Source organism: Nannospalax galili, unplaced genomic scaffold (assembly GCF_000622305.1).
Source record: "Nannospalax galili isolate Female #2095 unplaced genomic scaffold, S.galili_v1.0 scaffold768, whole genome shotgun sequence".
NCBI classification, from domain to species: Eukaryota; Metazoa; Chordata; class Mammalia; order Rodentia; family Spalacidae; genus Nannospalax; species Nannospalax galili.
The window spans coordinates 6,175,570-6,186,995 of record NW_008360317.1 but is presented as its reverse complement, the minus strand read 5'-3'; the positions used below and the strand labels follow the sequence as shown (position 1 = coordinate 6,186,995).

Below are 11,426 nucleotides of genomic sequence, written 5' to 3'. Positions count from 1 at the left end.
AGTTTTAGGTTTAGATGTGACTAATCCCAGTTAGCAGGATAGTATTATGAAATAACCACAAAATTTGTTCTACAGAGCCTCAAACCACTACATTTAGAAATATTTTTAATACTTTATTATTTTTATTTTATATGTGTGAGTGTACTGCCTACATGTATGTAAGTGCGTCCATGGTGTGCAATGCCCACAGAGGTCAGAAAAGGGTGTTGGATCCCCTGGAACTGGAGTTACAGACAGTTGTTAGTTGCCATGTGGGTAGATGCTGGGACTCCAACTGGTGCCTCTGCAAGAGCAGCCTGTGCTCTTAACCACTGAGCTATCACTCCAGCCCCTAAAGGTAATTTAAAAGGCTGTTCAAAAAGCCTGGGGTGGTGGTGCACTCTTACATTATAAGTACTTGGGAGGTAGAGGGAAGAGGATTCTAAGATCTAGGCCATCCTTAGATATACAGAGCCCCATACTACCTCCAAAATAAATGAATAAATGAAATACATAATCATTAACTTAGCACATGCATATGAGAGCTGACTTAATAAAGGACTAGAGATGCTGCCCATGGCAGCCACCTAGCAAATGTCAGCTTGTGATAAAGCAAGGTTCCATCCAGGCTTCTGGGTAGTGCTCTGTCTCCTGTAGTCACAGTGACCAGCCCATCTGCACTCTACCCACCTGGTACCTGAGAAGGCAGCAGGGATGGTAACTGGTAAAGTACATCTCCCACGTGTGGCTTTCCTCACTGCATTAGCAGTAAATGTCCTATGTCAGGGCCCCAGTGTCTTCATGTCCACCTGCTACCATGACACACACAGTTGTCCCCGGCAGCTATACTGCCCTCTTCTGCTACATATTAACAGCACCTGATCATCATTTCAATAGCACACAATGCTTCTCAGAAGGAAGACTGCAAGCTTGTCAGACTCTGGCTTCATGCAGTCATGTGACTGCATTCTGATCAAGAGTCTCAAGCACATGCACTCAGGGTGAGTGGGAGGGAGGGAACCCTTCTGCTCTTTGGCTTGCCTTCCTGTTGGCTGAAGCAGCCATCCTGGGTCCTGAGGAAGACAAAGTCACAGGATGGAAGGACTGGATTTGTAGCCCAAGGAGTGGATACTATACTGTCCACATCTACATCCTAACTGAAACCTTTATTTTACAAAGCCAATGTTTTTTGTTTCCATCAAAATGGACAGACACTGTAACAACCTTCTCAACAGGCTTCCACATGGCCTGAACTGAACATGTTACTCTTTCTCCATGCCACATGCTGGCTGCTTTTAGGACACTGGGTAAGAAGGTCAGAAGTAGCACACCTCAAGGCAGGCAGCAAGGAGTCAGGCACACTGTGGGTGACATCCTTGACAAAGGCTTGGCACCCAATCTCAGAAAGAGTGTCTGAAAACCACAACACAGGGCACTTAAAACAGCTTCTGTCCCAATTAGCTTTGACTGTCAACTTGACATGGCCTAGAGTCTCAACTGAGGGACTGATCTGTGGTCATGTCTGTGAGACATTATCTTGACTGATGATTAATGTGGAAGGGCTTAACCCACTGTAGGTGGCAATATCCCTAGGCAGATAGGCCTAGGCTATATAAGAAAGCTAGCTGAAGCCAGGCATGGTAGCACACACCTTTAATTCCAGCACTCAGGAAGCAGAGGCAGGTGGATCTCTGTGAGATTAAGGCCAGCCTGGTCTATAGTCCTGGGACTACAAGAAGACACTGCTTCAAAAAATAAAGAAAAAAGCTAGCTGAACATGAGCTAGTGAGTGAGCCAGCAAGCAATGTTTATGGTTCTTGCTTCAAGCTCCTGCCTTGAGTTCCTGCCCTGACTTTGCTCAATGATGGGTTATGACCTGGAAGTGTAAGTCCAATAAACCCTTTCCTCCCCAAGATGCTTTTAGTCAGAGTATTTTATCACAGCAACAGATTAGGACAACTTCCTGATCGTGTTTGCCAAAGCTCCTTTGTGTGTATAACTCAAATGTGGGAGAGCCCTTCATTAAGGAGAGGTTACATGCTCCTTCTGTGTTATAACTATTATAGAAAAATGTTTTAACATAAAGTGATCTCACCAATGCAGCAAAATCTCTTGACTATAAAAATCAGAGGTTGGTCATGTAACCAAACATGAGGAAAGGGAGATTACTTACGGAGTCTGATGACAATCCTCAACTATACACAAGCAGGAACGATGGATTTGTTTTCCTGAACGCCTTCCTTTTTAGGAAATGCTCTGTCCATTTCAAGGGAATAAACCTTAACGCAAATTCCAAACATATAAAACTCTATCACCAAGTATGATGGCATATGCCTGTAATCCTAACACTTGAGAGGCAGAGGCAGGAAGATGATGAGTTTGAGGCCAGCATGGACTACATAGTGAGACTGCCTCAAAAAAATGAATACAGTGTTAAAGAAACAACTCTTTAGCTACTTCACTGCAAGAAACAAAGCTAAAAGAAACAACTGAACAAAAGCAATTCAAATCACGCAATATTTAAAGGTGTGTCTTATCCTACCAATTGCATTGACTGATATGTGTATACGGTGTAAAATACCAAATATGGAGAAATGTCACATGCCAAGGGACAGATGAAATAACTCACTTGTTCCCACAGTGAGAGCTGGATTTATTCCAGGAATCCTCCGTGAGCTGCCAGTTTCCAATGGATCCTTTCACAAATCCTGACACCACTATAAAGCCCAGGACCAGAACGTTGATACAAGTGAATATTTTGTTGACCATGGCTGATTCTTTCACACCAAGAGTTAAAAGTCCTAAAAAGGAGCACAAACAGAAAAGCAACTTGAAGTGTTAGCCATATACCAGTTTACATCCATCCAGAGATAAGAAAAGGAATAAGGCTGGTGGCAAAAGAAAAAGAAAAAGAATCCAAATGGCATGGAACCTCCAAAGATCTCTGCAAACCTCAAGAAACAGAGCTGAATTGGGTGTTTCTCTAAGAACAGAGACCTAAACAATCACAGCCAGTGGGGCACCCGCAAGCAATCCACATTCTCCATTGGCATTCTGGGCCCCTGGGAATTAAGGATGCCACTATGAATCACCAGAAGGCTGCAGGGGTCTGGACTATGACAGACAGCCTTCCACAGTGAGTAAGTGTGGACAGAGTCTCAATCCACGCACCAACCAAGGGAAGGATATCACAGGGAAATGATCCCTAAAACAGGATTTATTTTTCTCTAAGGAAAAGTCACTTGGCTCGGTTTCTTGGTAGGATGAGAAGCTTTCAAATGAGGAAATCATTCAGATTTAGGTGACAATGTTAGTCATGTTGAATGTTGACAATAACAAGTACTTGTGGTCCACTAACACACATAGGCCCCTCCTTGGACTTAGTGCCTATATAATAAGTTTGACCAGCTCCAGCTCATAAATGCACAGTAAAAACAAATGAACAAGTGACAAAGAAGCACTGGAACCTCAAAACAGCACTACCTTTAAAATCATCCTCCCACAGTTCCAGGGACGTGCACATTAGCATCAGTCTTAAGTCTCCTAGTGCCCTGTGCAGTAAAGGTCTGTTCCCCCAGGTGGTGCTACTGGGAGGTATGGAGCTTAGGAGGTCTTTACGTCATTAGGGCCATCCTTGGGTTGGTTCCACCCAGCTCCTGCCCTCCCTCTTTCTGTATCCAGCCTTGAATGAGCAGTTTCGCTCAGCCTCATGTTCTTGCCATGATATTCTGCCACATCACAGGCCCAAAGTAACAAGGCAAACTGATCATGGATTGAAACCTCTAATATCTTTAGATGATGTGGGTTCAGGTATTTGTTACAGTGACAGAAAGATGAGTGACACATGGCTAAACTGTGATGGGTCTGAAAAGGGACCTAGTGCCTCCCATGACAACTTTTACACATTTTTCAAAAGAAAAACTGCTATATACATAGGACTGAATTCTGAAATGCAAGTTATCAGCAGAAAACTGAGCAAACAGGTGAAGAAGTCATTGTGTGCCAATGTATTTTTTTCTTTAGTGTCCTTCCCTCCCTCCCTCTCATGTTTATGAAAATAAAACCCTACCTGTAGTTATACAAACTTATTTTCTGATACATGGTTCTGCCAGCTAGACCAAAAATACTGGGTGAGATTATTTCAATTACATACTGTGTAAGGAGAGGTATACTGTCTTTAAAATTCAGCCAAGACTTTCTAAGCTCTAATGTCTGGTGAGAAGGAAGCTGCATTTCAGCTCTGTGTGTATCTAGCAAATGTTCCATGGAGGAAAATGGTTCATCCAAGGGGCAGAGACACAGACAAACGTCATTAACAAGAAGTAGCCATTGGCTATGTCATGCAGCATGTGGAATTTCAAAAATTCAGCGACCACAACTTACTTACTGAAAGGGTGTTTTCATGGTTATTAAGGTATAAAACCACCCGAGACAGCTTAAAAGGCCCAGGCACACATGAGAGTTCCAGATGGAGCTCATTGCTCCACACTTTCCTGGCAGACCAACGACCACTTTCCTATCCAAATGGTCATCCGCTGAGTCAAAAGGATTTTTATTCCTGACTCATTTGGACAAAGAGCCTTCAGTGCTAACAAAATCCCACTCCAAAAATACGAAATACAGTCAGCACCGGAGATTCCGTTTGAATTAAATGGCATAGACCCTCAGCAGCTACTATGCAGGCCAACTATGTGTGGATCTGTAAGAAGTCATTGGGGCAGGGAGAAAACAAAGTTGTCTACATGCATTATGCAAAAACAAACAAAAGAAAGGAAGCAGAGGCACTGAAGAGACAACAAAGTAAGGAAGAGGGGGGCTAGCTTAGTAGAGCACAACCTGGCACAAGTGATGCCCTGCATTCCATCCCTAGTACCACCACATAAATAAATAACAAATAGACAAAACATAAATGCAAGCTTACTCGAGGACCTTTATCCATTATTCCAACTCATCTTTTTGTCAAAATGTGGTTTACCTGTTAAGATGAGAATTATAATCACAGAAAATATGTCAGGGTTTTGGGCCAGGATCCCAGGGGCATTCAGGGCCATGTGTTTCCGTGAGAACTCCCCAATAGGTTTGCCTATCAGCTCATCAAAAGTCGCACTCCAGGCTCTGGCCACACTTGAAGTACCTGCCACAAAAAAATATGGAGGCAATTAGAGAAGAGCAGCAACAGAGGGCCCTTCACCAAGCTTGATGTTTCTAATACCATCTATGCAGAGGGACAGACAGCAGGTATGTACACATACACACTGATTTACAAGGGTAACTCTTGATTTGATTCTAAACTGAAATTTACAACTTTTCAATTCTGTTGTATTGGTAGCAATGTGCATTTGCTAGAAATTATACTTTGAATTTTTATCTGTTCCAGGCTAGCAGTATTTTGTATGATTCTTTGTAATGATGCTCGCTGGAGAATGCAAGTGACCAGCCCATGACCACAAAAGACATGAGTGAAACTCTGCTGCTAGACTAGACTATTTGTAGGTTTGGTAGATTCCTGCACTTTGGACTGCTGATATCTTCCTTTTATTGGGGGGGGGGGTTCTGAGACAGGGTCTTGGTATACAGCCCAGGCTAGCCTCAAACTCAGCATCTTCCTGTTTCTGCTTCCCAAGTGCTGAGATCACAGGAGTGCACCACCACATTCAGTTTGACATTCTCGTGTTGACACGTTTATTGGCTGGGAAAACAGCCATATATATATTTAAAAGACAGTAAAAATGTATGTGTGTGTGTGTGTGCATATATACACACATCTATAATGAATGTTTATATGTATATATATATATATATATAAAACCTTACAAATCAATAATTTCCCTTACCAATGAATACATCCTGATAGCATTTATTCAATTCTAATTGTTTAACTGAAAAGAGAAATAGTGGCAACAAGTCAAGAAACTGATTTTATAGGACATTCCTGGGATAGGTGGTCAGACTGCAGAAACACTGCATAGGAAGTCCCTCCTCCATGAACCCCGGAGCAGCCAGCTTTCTATTTTGTACCTGAACCCAGAGGCTATGGCATCCCCAGAATGCAGAGCCAAGGACAGCAGCCCCTCATCTCTATGCACCAGGCCCAAGTCCCCCAGCCCCAAAGAACACAAAAAGAAGCTAAGTATGGTGGGGGCATACCTTTATCCCAGAATTCAGGCATCAGAGGCAGGTGGATCTCTGTGGGATGGAGGCCAGCCTGGTCTACACAGTGAGTTCCAGGCCAGATGGGACTAGAGGGAGACCTTGTCTCAAAAAAACCCAAAAGACCAAAAGAAGTTCTGTACCCCAATAGCCAAAAAGGCCTGGCTGTTTCTCTGGCTTTCTCTTTCTCATTCCATTCTGAAGACACTCTGCCTTTCTGGTGCTGCTTATCAGAAGTCAACACTAAAACTCCAATATTCGCATATGGCATGCTCCTCTCATTTCAGTGGGTCTTGCCCTTGCCCAGGACTTCGGTCTGAATCACCCATAGAATGTCAGATTGATCCACATAGGAATTCAATTTCATTATTTGATCTCATGTTTTTCTAACAACTCAAAAACTTAACCTCATTTCTTGATCCTGAACAGCAGTCTATTAGGAATTCTGTCCATGAAGGTCACAAACCTAGTGAAGAAAAACGGTCTGTCTGCCCTGTACCCGCAAAGGGGCCAGCTTACTGCAATAGGGTTCAACACTCTACCCTGCTGAATGCCCTAGCCTTTCTTCCCCAAGTCCCCCTGTCCCATTTCTGAATTGTGGCTAAGGCCAAGTACAAATATCCCTAACACTTGCATGAGTCTTACACAGGCAAACAGCACTTTGGTAAAGATTTTTATTTGTTGGCCTAGAAGCAGCAAACACTTCATGTACAATGTTGTATTTTATGCCCAGGAAAAGCCTCTGGAAACCTAACAATCCACTTAAAATAGCTACATTCCCACTGAGAGACTTCAGTATGTCCTATCGATAGCAATGTGCATTTGCTAGAAATTATACTCTGAATTTTTATCTTTTCTAGACTAACAGTAAGTATTTCGTATGCTATGATGAATGCTACACAGGAAAAAAATATGAATTTTGTATTAGAACTCTGAGAATGGATCTCACAGATACTACAGCTGCTGGAAAGAAGACGTGTCCACAGGGTGCCTAAGCCCTGATCTCTGCCTGCTAGCCTGCGGAGCTGACATCCCCCATGTAGACACGAGGCTGCAAGGACCAGGAGGTCCCTGAGGGCAGCTCTCATGTACAAATTTCCCTGTGGAAGTGGACACAAAGCACAGGGCTCCCACACCGCACCTCAAAATTTTCTAACAATTTCTAAAGAATGCATGCTAAAAAATATACTAAGTGGAGTGTTAAGTGGCCACCTGTCTTTCTTTTCTGACATGGCCATTTGTAACCTTTGCTTGTTCTTAAATTCAAGTGTTCATTTCTTTCCATTTAATGAACTCAACTTCAGTTATGATCACAAGACAGATAATCTGAAGAGAAATCAAGCATTTTCACACATCCAACTGAGATTTCATAATTTTTTGTTTCCCTCTATGTTGGGTGGTTGTGTTTGATGCTAGCACCCAGTGAAGCATTGTGAGGAAAGGGCCCCCTGGCAAGATGGAGAACCAGAGTGGACAATGGTTTAAAAATAGGCAGGGATTTTAATCCAGGTATTCTGCTTCTTAAATAGTTTTCAGGGGAAAAAAAATTGTAGCTATGTCTATAGTTAAAGAAAGTAATTATCTATAAAAACAACAGATATAATCCAAACATCCCAAGGACATTCAGTAAGTTATTCCGCTTTATAAACCTTCATGATGACATGTAGTCAGGAATATTACTATGGAGAAACACAGTAAAATGCCAGGCATGGTGGCATACACTTTTAATCCCAATGCTTGGAAGGCAGAGGTAGGCAGATCTCTGTGAAATAGAGGCCAGCTGGGGCTACAGGGTGACTCTGTTTCCAAAAAGAAAAAAGCACCCACAAGGCCCTGAGTCCAATCCCCTGTATCTCTCCTCAATATACACACACTTAGAATCACCTCTTTTTTTTTTTTTGGTTTTTTGAGACAGGGTCTCCTTGTAGCCCCAACTGGCCTGGAACTCTCTATATAGACCAGGCTGGCCTTGAACTTACAGAGATCTACCTGCCTCTGCCTCCTGCCTCTGCCTCCTGCCTCCTAAATGCTGGGATTAAAGGCTTGTGCCACCACATCCAGCTATCATCTCATTTATTAACAACAGGATATCCCCCCCAGACATATTGAGACCATGTCATATGCCTCCACAAAATGGCTAGCACAGAGCAATACTCAATAAATACTATTTTTGTTGGGTTATTTCTCCTTTCTTCTTTGGGTTTCCCAAAGTTTCCTCTATTAATGATATATTTACTGCAATTATCAGAACAAAAACACTAATCGAAACAAAATTACCTTCTAAAACTGGAACTGACAGTTACCTGTTATCTACTGAGTTAACAGGGACAGGGTCCTAGTTGGCTTGATTTAGTCCCTGCTTGTGGGTACAGAACAAGAGAAGCTGGGTCACAGCAGCGGCTACCTTAAACCCTCATAGAAGTGAGAGGCAAGATGTTCAGCAGTCAAGCCAAGAGGCTCCTGGGAAGGTGCCAGGTCAGTCTTTGTGGAGAGGGGAGTGGAGTGTGGCCTACTCTTTAAAAGCAGGAACAAACAGGAATCAGAGGGCACAGGCTACAGGCTGACAGGGATCTTGAGACCTACCAATGATATAGGACAGGATCAGGTTCCAGCCGGTGATGAAGGCCCAGAGCTCCCCCACTGTCACATAGCTATACAGGTAGGCTGAGCCGGTTTTGGGGACACGAGCACCAAACTCGCCATAGCACAGGCCAGCCAGCACAGAGGCCAATGCAGCAATCAGGAAGGAGATAACGATGGCAGGACCAGCATCCTCACGGGCCACAGCACCAGCCAGGACATAGACACCAGCTCCCAGGGTGCTGCCCACCCCTAGAGCCACCAGGTCGAAGGTGTTCAGACAGCGAGACAGCCGGCTCTCTTCCCGACTGCAGTCTACCACTTTCCGCCGCAGCATCTGGTGACCCAGGCCGAGGAGGTTTTTACAACCCATTGTGCTGTGTAAATCTGTCAGAAAAGAAAAAGGAAAGTGGTTGTTTGGTCATTGCTGCATGTTTCACCTATGAACCTCACTTTGTTGCAGTATGGAAACACAGGGAGGAAGTCCTTTATAAAATCATTTCCTGCTAAAATGTGTTCATTCTTAGCATTCCACCAGCAATCGTCCTGGGGCTTTCCAGTCCATACAGAAGCACATAGCTGTTCCTGCACAAGGTCTCTGAGCTTCCATATTTTGGTTCTTAGCTCAAAACTTTCTACGAATGTATGTAATAGAGTACTGGGAACACAAACTAATGACACTGTTCACAACCTCATCAATGACTCATAGGATAAACAAGATGTAATTTCAAGTATACTGTATTATAATGGAAAGCAAACCAAACTGTATCTTAATTACTAAAATGCATAAGGCTTGAACAGTAAGACAATACTTTCTAGATCTTTCTCAGATCTGCTACGGACAAGCGTCAAGTTATTTCCACTTTTAAGGTAACAGAGTTGGATCCAAGCTAGAAAATGGTTGAGAGTATTTCAAAACTGTCACTACTCCACAAAGCTCCTTCTGGGCCAATACTGGAACCATGTGTCATGTGACATGCTCTTGGGGATTCATTGAGAGCAGGCAGGCACATGCTCATCTACTCACTGGCTCACTTCATCCATGATCACATGGGACAATGCCCCCCACTCAGGACTGGGGTCAGCAAAAGCACCAGGGAACTGTGGGCCTAATTTTGATTGACGTGATCAAGGTCAACATCAGCAGTAGAAGCCAAGCTGAGCAGATGATGTGAAAAGGGCACTTTACCTCTGTGATCCCCACCAAATCCATAAGCCCAGTGTAATCATAAGGAAACCACCAGCCAAATCACAACAGAGACATTCTACAAAATCCCTCGCCAGTGCTCGGAAACTCAAGGCTATCATATACGAGGAAAGCCAGGGCAAAGTATCACCAGAGACAAGAAGACCTGATAGAAATGTGATGACCAAACACAGTAGGGGACCCTAGGATCCTGGGACAGAGGGACCCTGAAGGAGTACACAGACTTGAACAAAATAACAGTACGTCAATCATAGCTCCTTAGTCACAACTAATGCACCGCACCAATGTATGGTATGTGTTGATGAAGGGGAGGGGGGTGAGGATGTGGCTCAGTGGTACAGCACCTACCTAGCATGCACTAGACCCTGGGTTCCACCCCTACAATGGAATAAATAAATATATAATGGGAGAAATTGGGTATGGGATTTAGGGGAATTCTCTGTACTATCTTTACCATTTTTCTGTAAATATGAAACTGATCTCAAATTAAGAGTTTACTTAAAAAATCAACAGCCAGTGTGTGCAGGAATATGTTATCAGCATGACTTTGAGCTAAAGTTAAAAAAAATTTTTAATCCCTAATTTTTCATCTTTTAAAAAAATGTATATATTTTTATTTTATGTGTGTAAGTGTGCTGCCTGCATGTATGTAAGTGCACCACTTGAATGCAATAGCTGCTGAGACCAGAAGAGTGCACTAGATACCCTGAAACTGGAGTTACTGACTGTTGTTAGCTGCCATGTAGGTGCTAGAAGAGAAGTCAATGCTCTTAACCACTAAGCCATCTCTCCAGTCCTGATTTCTCACTTTAATCATCAATTGGTATTTTGTTGACACAATGAAGTCACTGGTAAATAAGACTGCCCCAAATCAGGCTCACATGCCTAGAAAAGTCTATTTCTAATCATCCAAGACAGTCTATCTCCTGTGTTTCTCTGTACTCCACTCTTTCCTCTAGGCCTCACATTACAGCGGGCTCCAGGTCACTAAGGAACTGGGGGGTAGTTTTTCCCATTTTCATCTAACAGTCCCATAGAAAATAATCAGGACTTGTAAAATGCTTAATCCAGGGAATCCCCGTTACACAGGCGAGGAAAAGTAACTCAGACAGTGTCAAACAAGGTCACAGAGCTCTGCCTCTTCCTGGCAGCCCTGCAGATGGGAAGGAAGTGATACCCCGTAACAGCTAGGTCGGGGCAAGGTGGGATGGAAATTCAAGGAAATGAGAAATGTGAAATGGCCTTTGATTGGGGGGGGGGGGTAGTCACAGAATCTCAGAGTTTGAAGACCCAAGCAAGAGAACTTGATGGATTCCCAGTGTCTTGAGCAATGCAAGGAAGCGACTATTTTTGGAAGTGCTCAGACCAGGAGCAGACCCTACGGTGTTTCTGTAAGGCAGGCAGTGTGCCTTGGGAAGAAATATGCTTCCTAGACAGCAAGACAAGGTTGTGGGTGGCCAGGAGGAGCAGTAAGTGCCAAAAGCCTGCTACTGCAGGATACCAGTCACAT

The 11,426-nt window shown here is 43.5% G+C and overlaps 1 protein-coding gene across 3 annotated transcripts in view; it reads right to left on the bottom strand.

The window, feature by feature from the left end:
* The window catches only part of Slc7a1 (solute carrier family 7 member 1), an 80,772-nt gene that overhangs the window by 14,855 nt on the left and 54,491 nt on the right, over nucleotides 1–11,426 (bottom strand). For 2 of the 3 annotated variants that reach the window (XM_029559651.1, XM_008825048.3), the window contains 3 exons: nucleotides 8,713–9,096; nucleotides 4,955–5,113; nucleotides 2,609–2,780 (listed from right to left, as the gene is read on the bottom strand). In XM_029559651.1, coding sequence (XP_029415511.1) covers nucleotides 2,609–2,780; nucleotides 4,955–5,113; nucleotides 8,713–9,082 — 701 coding nt within the window. In that variant the 5' untranslated portion in view covers nucleotides 9,083–9,096. Of the gene's footprint in view, nucleotides 1–2,608; nucleotides 2,781–4,954; nucleotides 5,114–8,712; nucleotides 9,097–11,426 lie in introns of those variants that run through there. The other variant, XM_029559652.1, reaches the window with a different exon arrangement.